Source organism: Aplysia californica, unplaced genomic scaffold (genome assembly GCF_000002075.1).
Source record: "Aplysia californica isolate F4 #8 unplaced genomic scaffold, AplCal3.0 scaffold00326, whole genome shotgun sequence".
Taxonomy (NCBI): Eukaryota; Metazoa; Mollusca; class Gastropoda; order Aplysiida; family Aplysiidae; genus Aplysia; species Aplysia californica.
Window position 1 is genome coordinate 653,384 of NW_004797596.1, and position 12,500 is coordinate 665,883.

Here is a 12,500-nt window from a genome sequence, read left to right on the forward strand (position 1 = left end):
GCCCCCCCCCCCCCCAAAAAAAAAGAGGAGAAAAGGAAAACTAGGTGTATTGACTTCCCAGCGCTAGTTTTTTTCCCCCAAAAAAAGTTGTAGATGTGAAAGTAGCCATTGCTGCTTTGCTTCTATAATGTAGAGAATACCAAAGAAAAGCCCAGTGCAAGTGTTCATCACAAATTTTATAAATCTGCACTCTTCTGTTTTAGAAAGAGTCTTACGGCACTTGCAACATAATAAGGTCATATAAAAGATAAAAGATTTGAGGTGTTACAAAAGAGTATGAAACACAAAAAGGAAGGAGAGACAACCGAAGAAGATAGATGTTTGATAGGAAACAAGGAGCAAACTCCACCAGAGCACCCACCAACCCTCCACAATCTGAACTCTAGAGATCACCAATATAACAGGAAGAACACAACACAAGGGTTTTTTTTCTTCTTTTTTTTTCGTAAGAGTTTTACGGCACTTGCAACACAATAATGTCATTAAAGTGCCGAAGATTAGATGTGTTACAAGGGAGTAACAAACACAAAAAAGAAGGAGGGGAGATAAGGACAATAGATGTTTGATAGGAAAGAAGAAGCAGCAAACCACACCAGAGCACCCACCAACCACACACAAACACAAGCTTAAATAAAGATTCTGGGGTAAAAAAACAAAAAAACAAAAAAAAACCCCACAACATTGAGTTTATCACAGAAAAACTTCCCACTCACTGTCAAAGTTGCAGTGTCGCTGAAAGGCTTGGATGATCTGATCAAAAAATCTGTGAAGCCCCTGGAAATATTCAATAATGAAAGTGCGATCAATGGTAACTTTCACAACAAAAAATGATAGCTTTCGTAATAAAAAAAAGAGTTATATGTGGAATAACAAAAACACACCAAAACATTTCAAACTCCCTAAAAATAAATGACTATCCTGGAACACTAGAGACCATGTTAATGAAAGAAGGGAGCTCATCCTATAAAACTGACAACGCTGTACAGGACGTGATGGTGTCGGCAAAGTACCATGGTCGCCCCTGCAGGTTTACTATGGGGGAGCAAAGAATACACCTGCTTTAGTTTTAGTTTGTTTTAGTAGAGGTTTTACGGCGCTCGCAACTGCATAAGGTCATATGAGCGTCAGAAGATTAGAGGTGTTACAAGAGAATAACAAACAAAAAAAAAGAAGGGGAGATAAGGACGATACACGTTTGATAGGAAAGAAGGAGCAAACCACGCCAGAGTAACCGGCAAGAGGCGACTAAAGGTGCATAGGTCTGGTCGCCCGAACAGTGCCAGTTTGCGGAGGGCCAACTACCCGACCCAGTAAAAACGGAAAGTTATGCTAGAAACACAAACCAACTACCCAACCCAGTAAAAATGGAAAGTTATACTAGAAACACAAACCAACTACCCAACCCAGTAAAAATGGAAAGTTATACTAGAAACACAAACCAACTACTCAACCCAGTAAAAATGGAAAGTTATAGAAACACGAACAAACAGGCCTTATTATTTTTGCCTGTTCGTGGCCTATATCCTGATCTAGGGCCAACTACCCAACAGGGGGCTCTCGTGGCCTAGAGGTTAAGGTGTTGGCCTCTCATTCAAAAGGTCCCGGGTTCGAATCCGGGTAGCGACCTAAAAATTTTCTTCTCTAAGATTGTCTCCTTTCACCTCCTTTCCTGCTCTCTAACAATGTTCTGTCGTCTGCTTTCAATTTCACTTTCTGCCCCCACCCGCGCACCTCCTTTGCCACCTCCTCTGGGCTCCTGACTCTTTCTGCAGCCTTTCTACTGCTACTCCTTGGCTCCTCCTTACTGCTGTCTTTCTGCCACACCCCTGATCTTCTGGTGGGAAAGATCTACACCTAGCCTTCTCGGACAAGGGCGAAAAATCTCGGAGGGCCCGTGTGCAAATTGCGCATGTTAAAGATCCCTTTGTGGTCTAAAATCGATAAGAGTAGGCTTCGGCTGCCACCAGGGCAAAATTCAAAATTTTCTACCAACTGAAAATATTAGGTGTGTCCCGCGCGCTCATATGACCTATGCAGTTGCGAGCGCCGTAAAACACTTTACAAAAACAAACAAACTATCCAACCCAGTAAAAATGGAAAGTTATAGAAACACGAACAAACACATAGGGATGTAAACAGGTTTTGAAAAAAAAAAGTCGGAAAATATACGGCGCGCGCGCATTGACTGAAATAAGAATACAGTGAGGCTAAATTATATTTGTTTCTTTCCCTCCATTACAACAAATAATCTCTATTTAGTATATATATAATATGTATTTTTTTATAGAGTAGACTTCTGTTAAAAGCTGGGGCCCAAATGGCAAATCGGCCGGAAAAAAACGGAAGCTTTTTACATCCCTGTTATTATTTTCGCTTGTTCGTGGCCTATATCCTGATCCAGGGTGAGAAAGGCAATGATGAAAGTACCTTGGTGTGCTGGTCGCACATGCCTTTCCTCTTGCGGGGAATGCTGGTTTCTATCTTGGCCCGGACCAAGGTCATGCTTGGTGTGACCAGGCACACGTGGGCGATTCCTTCCTGCATGACGATGGCCATCAGGTCTGCATGCTGTGCTGGGTCACAGGCGATATCTGAGGAGAGGAGGAGGAGAGATGTTTTAGTAGAGGTTTTACTGCACTCGCAACTGCATAAGGTCATATGAGCGCCAGAAGATTAGAGGAGTTACAAGAGAGTAACAAACATAAAAAAGGAGAAGGGGAGATCAGGATGATAGATGTTTGATTGGAAAGAAGAAGCAAACCACACCAGAGCACCCGCCAACCACCCACGAGGAGATGTTTTAGTATTTTGTACAGTAGTGCGAGTTGGGGAAGTAAAGGCCGCGTGGAAAGGAACTGGCCACCCTACCACAATATGCCGAAGGCCCAGGAAGTTTTCTCGCTAACAAGGCAATCCCCAATGTCCGGATCAGACGCTGGAACAATTTTTTTACAGTAGTGCAGTGGTGGAGCGGTTATTGCGCTTGTCTCCGAAGCGGGAAAGTCCGGGTTCGAGCCTCGGTTTGGACACTGATTTTTTTCGCCCCCTCCTACCCACACAGCAGTAATGGGTACTTGACTTCCAGTTAGGGAAGTAAAGACGGTGCGGAAAGGAACTGGTCACCCTACCAAAATATGCCAAAGGCCCAGGAAGTTGTCTCACTAACAAGGCAATCCCCAAAGTCCGGATTGGAAGCAGGAACAACTTTACTTTTTACAGTGCAGCCTCGCTATAACGACATCGTCTGGACCAGAAAAAACAGTCGATATAAAGAGGCAACCCCAAAATATTACTTATGAAATTATATATACTTAACTCTTTGAACCCCAACCGGCGCTGGGAGCGTCCAGTACTAGTGACAACTGTTTCGTTTTATTTAGTGCTAGTTTTTGCTTGTTTTTTCAGAACTATTCCCAAACCAAGTTTTTTTTTTAGTAATGACTAAGCCTTTGTTTCTGCTACTTAGAAGTTGGAGGCAAGCTGTTGGGGTTTTAATGAGACACAGTGCACAGGTTTAGGTGACTGTAGAAAAAAACTCCGGGAAACGGTAGAAAAAACTCAGGGCTTAAAGAGTTAAAAAATCGGGACCTGGGCACCATGTCACTATACAGAGGAAGTCGTTATACCGAAGGTCATTAAAGAAAGGTTGCACTGTACGTGTTTTACTTTACTTACAACACAATAAGGTCATATAAGTGCCGAAGACTAGAGGTGTTACAAGAGAGTAACAAACACGAAAAAGAAGGAGGAGAGATCAGGATGGTGGATATTTCATAGGAAAGAAGGAGCAAACTACACTAGAGCACCCATCAAGACAAAATAAATGCATACCGACATTATTATGAACACTAGAACTTTGAAACATCAAGGTCACAAAAAGACTACAGCTAAGTACGAAGGAAGTAGGGCCCATAATTTGCATCTTCCAACGATCTACCTTTCTGAACAGATGAAAGTTTAACATTTTACACCTGAAAACAAAGTTCCCAACTACTTTCAAAGCACATGTAATTTTGAGACAGAAACTTGAGTCAATAGCATATTCTGCAAAATTATTTGTAAGGAAGCATAAAAACTATATACAAATCATCATAGATAATACTCTTTTACAACATAAGGTATCAAATGACATGGGAGTACTAAGACAGGACTACTTTTAGTTTTAGTAAGAGTTTTACGGAACTTGCAACACTATAAGGTCAAGTGCCGAAGAATAGATGTGCTACAAGAGAATAACATACACAAAAAAAAGGAGAAGAGATAAAGACGATAGATGTTTGACAGAAAAGAAGGAACAAACCACACCAGAGCACCCACCAATCACCCACCAGGATTACTTTGTACCTTCTAAATCTCAATCTTCTTTTGTTTGTTCGTCCTATTGTTGCTACATCCCGGTGCCACTTACCTATTCTCTCTATGGCTACACTGTCCCATTCTGCCTTGCTGAGCGTGAACTGTCTGTTCATCTCGAGGAGGAGAGTGTGGTACGCCCCCATCTGTGGAAACAAAAATACCACCGAACACAAGTCACACTGCTGTAGGAGAAGTAGTGTCCCCTACTCTTACCACAATTGGTCGCTTTTAATTAAGCACTGTAAGGAGGCTATCCTAAAAAATTCTGTTTTGAGAAAATTGAAGGTAAAGTTCTTGGACCTTTACTCAGTTTCTTTAAAAGACAAAGAGAGATTTCTCTATAACCAAACAAATATAGACACCAATGTAACCAAACTTCTCCTAAACATAGGGCAATGCCCACTTTTGGTGTAGGTCAAGATTTCTGGAAACCCCCGAAATCTGGGTTAGCCCACTTGTCCTTAAAAGCGACCAATTATGTCACACAAGCTGCAGAAGGCAAACTAACAATGTGAAAAAAAATTACAAATGCTGGAAACAGCTTGAGATAAGGCAGACTATGTCACAGTTCCCATCAATCTTAGGGTTTGGTAAAGGGCACAAAAAAAGACAAATGTGAAGCAGCGTGCTGGAATCAGGCGTTAAAATAATCAAAATGAAGAAACTTGCATTTTTCTGCAGGTTTGTGAACTTTTATCAAATTGTTTGTTTTTTTTTGGTTCAACACCTTTCATGCCCATTAAAGAGCTCATTTCTGTGTGGATTTTTCTGAAAAACGTTGATTAAAGGTACAATGTAAATTTTCAGTTGCCACAGACTCTTAAGCTAAGGAAATAACTAATCTTTGGCGGCCATTTTCTTACTAATTATACCTCTGAAAACAGGTGACCCCTTCTTCCTTCATTTGCAAATATCTTGACTTACAATATTCAAGATAAATGGATCTTTCTTTCATCCAAATAAAGACAAGTGAACAAACTTTAGGATGATAACAATAACTCTACATGCCAAAAAATTGATGAGAGCCTGATTCCACCACGCTGCCTCACATATTTATGAGGTAGTAGGCTAGAGACATTGTAGTTCACCTGCACTCTTGATTTCCCTCATAGTTTGTACAAAATAATTTTATTGTAACTATATTGATAGTGGCAGTCTTGAAGCAATGATTTTTAAGTTTCTAAGAAGCGGAGTGACTTTAGAATGGAACGGACCATATGGACTGTTTGAATTCGTGAAGAAGGGGATGTGATGACATTTTAAAAAATTCCTCGTCCTTAATAGAGTCAGTCTACAAAAAGGGTTCTTTTGCAGAGTTGATCAAAAAAAATTCTGAGGACACATAAATGCTTTGATATTTGTCTTTTTCCATACAACTGCCATACATAAATAAGTAAGTGTAAGTAAGTTTATTCAGTGTTTAGGCCATTGGCTCACATTACTTTGTATAAAATACTCATTTGTTAAATAAAGTTTCCATAATAATAAAAGAGTACAGGTTGTGAACATATCTTTTGTCATAGGTCACACATTGCATTATATTTCTGTCACTGGGTCGAGTCAGGCAGGGAGGAATTAGCAATTTCCTTTGACAATAGAAAATAAAGTGAAATTCATCTTCCATTTCAAGACAGTTACACCTCTCACATCATCATCATTGCCTTTCTCACCCTGCACCAGGGTATAGGCCATGGACAAACACTTTCAACCTTTCTCTATCCTGGGCTAGCCTCTTGATCTGATGTTATTCCCCGCTGATGCAGAAGCTCCTCCGCTTCCCAAGATTGAAAAATAAAAAGCTGTGTTTGTTCGTGTTTCTGTAACTGACAGTTTCTACTGGGTTGGGTAGTTGGCCCTCTGCAAACTGGCTCTTTTCGGGTGATCAGACCTATGCACCTTTAGTCGCCTCTTACGACATGAAGTGTCACGGCAAGTGTATCCTTTGCTCTCTCATAGTAAAACTATGGGGCCCCCAACACCTCTCACACAAGGGTGTATTAGTATACACCGATAGAGATTGTTCACATAAAAACAAAAATCACTTCAAAAGCACTCATGAAATAAGGATGACAAACTCACCTTGACATACTGGTTTTCGCTGATGTTCCGCCCACTCACTCTCAACACACAGGCCTGAGTGTCAAAGTCGATCGTTTCTACCTGGATGGTGAGGGTGGTGCGCACTTTGTTCACACTGACACTGCCAGTCGCCGATTCATTCTGAACTTTTCTGAGGGGGGAAAGAAGAAGAAACCATAAGATCATTGTAACTGTCTGTAGTTTAAATATAACCACCCACCTCTTGTAGCAATCACCAACTGCAGGATGTCCATCAAGAAGTCACAAATTCACATTTCACGCAACAGTCTACTCTACTGTCCCTATCTAGCACCGTACGCTGACCAACTTGCACTGACGAGTGACAATGCTCTTGCCCCTCGACTGCCACTCACGCTAACGAGGTCTTCCACAGTCCGTGGCTGATGCCTCGGCCTGTCGTTGTTCTCTTCTTCAATGTCAAATAAGTACTCGATTACTTTTCCCAAAATAAACCAACTAACCACGCTGTCCTACCAATAGGCCATTTAATTCAGCCTTCGGCTGAGCAAACTACGGCCTGGGGGGTCAGATCCGGCCCCTGTCCAATTTCAGTCCTACCCGCCTATATTTATTATAAACAAAATTAAGATTCAGTAAGTTCAATTAATTGTGTGGGGAGCATTTTCCATGACCAACCTGACCTTTTTTTTTTTCTTGACGAAAGAATAAGTAGCCTAGCCTACTCACTTAGAGTTGAAGATTAGCAGCAGCTTAAGTTTTGTGTACAATTCGTAAAAGAGAGCGGGTATACAGATTAACTGAAAGTAAAAGAAGCGAAGAATCTTTTTCCAGCAACTCACCTGATTGTGGTGGATCTTATGGTATCTCCGACTGACACCAAATTGTATGTATGCCACATATCTTCCGATTCCTCGGGGATCAAACCAAGTGATCTGAAAGAAAATTTTTAACAAGAAACAGTTTACAAACGACAAACATGTCCACACTAGATCTATATTATTTGTATTTTTGTACTTGTACGTTTATAGAATTCTTCCTGGTTTGACAGTACATCAACTTTTGTTAAAGGAACCCTAATAAAGGGCGTGAGTCGGACTACCCGGGAAGTGCGCAGGCCGTATTATATCTGACCTACTTCAACCGGGAAGCGTGCAGGCCCTATATATATAAAGGGCATTTAAACGTTGACCTTTTTCAATGGAAAATTTCAGTATTCCTCTTTTATGGGAAAATACGAGGTAAATTACAGGTCAAAGTTATAAATAGTGACCAATGACTTTGCAAGTCGTCTTGACCTTGTAGAGTGTCTCTTGGCCAAGATATCAATCGATAAAGTGACGCGGTCCAGCTGGAGCGACTACACGCTATGTGTTATCAATGTTTGGCCATGCTAATGTACTAATTATCGAGTTTTTATAGCGTTTTGCACTTGGTATTTATTTGATCGCTTATCATTTTTTAATGGCTCAATCTATCAGCTGAATTTTAATTAAGCCTCAGAAAAGTCTGAAAAGACATGGATGATGGTTTTAGATTTATATACACACTCTTTAACCATCTGTTGAGCCGTAAATGGTCATTTTTCAGTAGCACGTAGCCTACATCTAGAATCTAGACCTAGTATCTCAGCTGATATCCCTTCCCCCAGCCAAACCCCCATATTTACAACCGATCGGCTGTGGCGTCGGGGCATTTGGCGGGTACTTCTCGTGAAACGCTGCCGCTGAGTACTGAGTGCTTCTAATTTTCCGGGCTAGGGTTAGGCTAAAGTAAGTATGATCGAGTCAACCCAAAAGCGGCAAATTAGGACAGTCAGAAGTTAAGTAAGTAGATCTAGTAACTAACTTCTAAATAGCACTAATCTAGTACTACTAGAATGTAACTTAGATCTAGATTCTAGATCTATATCTAATTATCTAGTACTTCGTGAAGGAGTAGTCAAGACCAAGTTTGCCTGCTGTGGTGATACGATTCATACTTTACTGTGACACTGTGATGATGTTGTGTTGATAAGCATCACAAGATTCATTCTCACCCCGAGTTGTTCTTGTCGAAATCCCGGTGCACAAGCTTCATTGTAGTCTTTTAGTAGCCCAACTCTCTTAAGTTCAATATTGACAAAAAATGAAGTGCTTTAAGAATTATGGTTCAAGTTCTTCTCGCTGATGTATCATTATGGAAGATTTCAGCATGTTGATGAAACACCAGAAAATAAACTACAACGCAGACAGGAACTCGATGGGTCAAAGGGGAAAGTAGCCAGATTTTAGAGTCAAAGAATATCATAGTTTTATCGGTTACGGTGATTTCTCCCCCTAAAAAGCAACAGAAAAGAATTGTCAACGTTTTTAAACAATAAATTAGTGGAGAAAAATATTGCATATTCATTTGATACTCTGTTCTGTATTATTACAGGATTTAACAGATCAAAGTACTTGTATGCTTGTATCAAACAAAACAGAAAGCTCTTTTTGATTGTTCTGTGCCAGGCGTAGGCTTATAGGGCAAATTTCATGTTCAAACAAGCAACCCATCCCTATCGTTACACTTTTCCCTCCACCGGGCCGGGTGTGTTGATAGGCCTGAGGGGGCGGAGTCTCATATTCCGAAAGAAAAATCCCAAGTTTCAGTTTCGAGCCTAGAGCGGGACTCAAACTCAGAACCTCTTCAATCCAGATCAGATGCTTTACCACTAGGCTACCCCACGGATGCGCACTCAGTTACTTGTCTACAAATCTATGGAAGTGTAGGAAAAAATTAGCTTTGTAGTTGCTGTATGATAAACTGGGTGTATAATACAATTTTCATCAATAGTCAATACATGTATACAACTTTAAATCATTTTACAAGTTTTAATAGGCTGTACAGATACAAACATTCCGTCAATATAAAAGCAGCTGTCCATCATCTTTTTTTTTCACCCGCTACTTGGTGGGGCAGCAGACATACTATGTAGATATCCTTGGAACTTGAACCACCATAATCAACGACCATCAGATTTTGTTCCGCATTTGGTACATGTATTATTTTTAATTACATGATTTTGTTTTCAATCACAGAATTCTAAACAGTGTAGAATTCTGTGTTTTCTTCAATAAATTAAGTTTATTATAAACAAGAATTTTATCACCCGCAGGCGGCACACCCAGAGGCCGGCGACGCATGAAAATCAGACATTGAGTTGGTGTTCGATTTTTGTTGCAGAATTAATGCCTATAGCCCCCCCCCCCCCCCTCGAAAAAAAAATCCCATCTCTCTCTCTCTCTCTCTCTCTCTCTCTCTCTCTCTCTCTCTCTCTCTCTCTCTCTCTCTCTCTCTCTCTTTCTCTCTCTCTCCCCTCTTCTCTTCTGTTGCAGCCGCCCGGCTGGACAGTGGACAGGACATATATGCCTTGCTGGTGCGGCATGCCGACAACAGAATTTTCTATTATTATAGCTGGCTTCATGCATAATAATATGAAGACTGTAGCGATATGCGTCCTTACGGTAAAATGAAACCAAATTCGTAGGCAAAGGATCAGGATGAACTATAGATGTCCCGTGTTAAAATTTTGCACTTAGGGTTTAGATCTAAGTAATACACCTCTTATCTCTATCTCTAATTAATCTCCCCTTTTTTTCCCCCCCCCCTTCTGGGGGAGGGGGGGGGGGGTGTTTTGGTGTCGCATCAGCATGAAGTCCTCTCGAGCGTGCCAGACACATTACACATTCATTTTTGGTTGGTAGTAAATTTGAATTTTGCCCGGGTGGCGGCCGAAGCCGAAGCCTATCGATTTTGGACCACCAAGGGATCTTTAATGTGCGCAACTTGCACACGGGACCTCCGAGATTCCCCCCCCCTTATCCGAGAAGGCTAGGTGTAGATTTTATTTATCATAAAATCAGGGGAAGCATATGTGGTTGAAAGACAGCGGTACGAAGGAGCCAGGAGAAGCAGTAGAAATGCTGCAGAAAGTGTCAGGAACCCAGAGGAAGGGGCAAAGGAGATGAGTGGGTGGGGTGAGAAAGTGGAGACGAAATCAGACGACCGAACATTGTTATGTTTTTATGTATGTGTGTGTGTGTGTGTGTGTGTGTTTGTGTGTGTGTGTGTGTGTGTGTGTGTGTGTGTGTGTGTGTGTGTGTGTGTGAGTGTGTGTGTGTGTGAGTGTCAGTGTGTGTGTATATGTGTGTTTATGCGTATCTATTTCATTTACACAGTACTTGTATTATGTGTCTTCTTGCAAACTTACTGTACCTGTGGCACACGTTTTCTTTCTTTTTGGGATTTGTTATCGGAAATACTCTATACAGCGACAAAGCACAGCTGATTAAAACCTGCAAACTCTTTGCCATATCAACGGACTGAAGGGCTAGAACCCAAATGGCCGCTGGATCGGAAAAATAAAGTAAAGTAAAAAGTTGGGATTTGTTATTTTTTCAATTTGTTTTTTTTATGTATGTGTGATACCACACTATAGCTCGTAGGCCTACTTGCACAGCAATGGTATCACGTCTCCTTACACATTATAAAGCACTTTCTGCGGTTTATGGATCAACTGAAAACGCCAAAATAACCATAGTAATAATAGTAACCATTATACTATTAAACTGGGTTCTGGCGCTCATATGACCTTATGCAGTTGCGAGTGCCTTAAAACCTCTACTAAAACTTTAAAAAAACCTGGGTTCCACACCGAAGCAGTTAAACACTCACAGGAGACTCTCTTTATGGGAGGTAACCGTGCAATCCAACAGAAGCCTGTCATCAAAATGTCGAGTTTCTTCCCTTGATACGTGAAAGTAACGTCAGTTCTTTTCACTTTTCATCATCGGGGTTTTCGGGTCTGAGTTTCGAGCCCAGGTTGGGGGGAAGGGGGGGGGGGGGCATTGAGCTTTTTTCTTCTTTTTTTTATATTGTTTTCTTCAGTTTTCCTCAACTGTGAGTGTCACAGAGTGGGCACACAGAGCCCTCGGTTCCTTTACGTACGTGGGTGACGTCATCATCATCATCCGGTGCCTTGCCGACTGGCGTGGGCGATCATGGACCTCCGCTCCACTTCACCATGTCTTGCGCTGCAGCAATGGTGTCTGTTGTTCTTGCTGCTTCCAGCCATGATGTCGTCTTGTCCAGTATCTTTTCCCTCTGTCTGCCTCTGCCTCTCTTTCCATCAAACTTGCCTGTTGTTACAATTTTCTCTAATGCTTCTTTCCGAATTGTGTGTCCGAAGAAATTTGCCTGTCGTTTTCTTATATTCGTGATAAGTTGTCTTCTATAATTTGCTTCAACCAGGACTTCTTCATTTGTTTTTGTTTTTTAGCTGTCCATGGGATACGTAGCCTGCGTATTATGAACCACAACCCTGTCGCTACAATTGTTCTTTCCAGCTGTTTATTGATTGTCAACGTTTCGCACCCGTATAATAGGATTGGCTTCATGTAACTTTTCAGTACTCTTTTTCTCGTTTCCAGTGACAGATTGATGTTTATTAGTATCTGTTTCATCTTGTGGAAGGTTGCTTTTGCTTGACAAATGCGGCTTTTAATTTCTGTGAGACATCTACCATCTGATGATATAATGGTCCCCAAATATTTACAATGTTGTACTTGCTTGTGAGGGTGGAATCATTGATTTTGATATTGCTTGTTGGGATTAGGTGACGTCACAGCCACGAATTCTAGCACTGTAATATTACAATACAATGACTCTTCTGGTGTTGAACTCGCTTGAGTTGATCTTCGGTAGAGTTGATCTTCGGTAGAGTTGATCTTCGGTAGAGTTGATCTTCGGTAGAGTTGATCTTCGGTAGAGTTGATCTTCGGTAGAGTCGATCTTCGGTTAAGTTGATCTTTTTCTCAGGTCCCCGCACCTCTTCTTCTGTACAGATCCCAACGGTCAAGTTGAACTTCTGATGAGTTGATCTTTTTTTTTCACTTCTCCAACAACATAATAAACTCATCCGTAGTCGACTGTATTAACCCTATCCGTACGCCCTGGGGTTATTTTGTACCCACGGGGTTGTATTTTTCACATTTTAGAATACTTCTAATCGGAAGATCTCTTTGAAACTTTCAATATTTCTCAAAAAATCATTTTGACAGACT

General features: G+C 41.2%; 1 protein-coding gene across 1 annotated transcript in view; it reads right to left on the reverse strand.

Moving 5' to 3' along the window:
* LOC101845408 (protein pelota) overlaps positions 1 to 8,654 on the reverse strand; it is a gene marked incomplete in the record, with an annotated part of 16,334 nt that extends 7,680 nt beyond the window's left edge. Inside the window, 6 exon segments of the mRNA XM_013084896.2 lie at positions 714 to 774; positions 2,428 to 2,591; positions 4,409 to 4,499; positions 6,436 to 6,586; positions 7,257 to 7,349; positions 8,453 to 8,654. Coding sequence (XP_012940350.1) covers positions 714 to 774; positions 2,428 to 2,591; positions 4,409 to 4,499; positions 6,436 to 6,586; positions 7,257 to 7,349; positions 8,453 to 8,493 — 601 coding nt within the window.
* Positions 8,655 to 12,500: the final 3,846 nt, after the last annotated feature.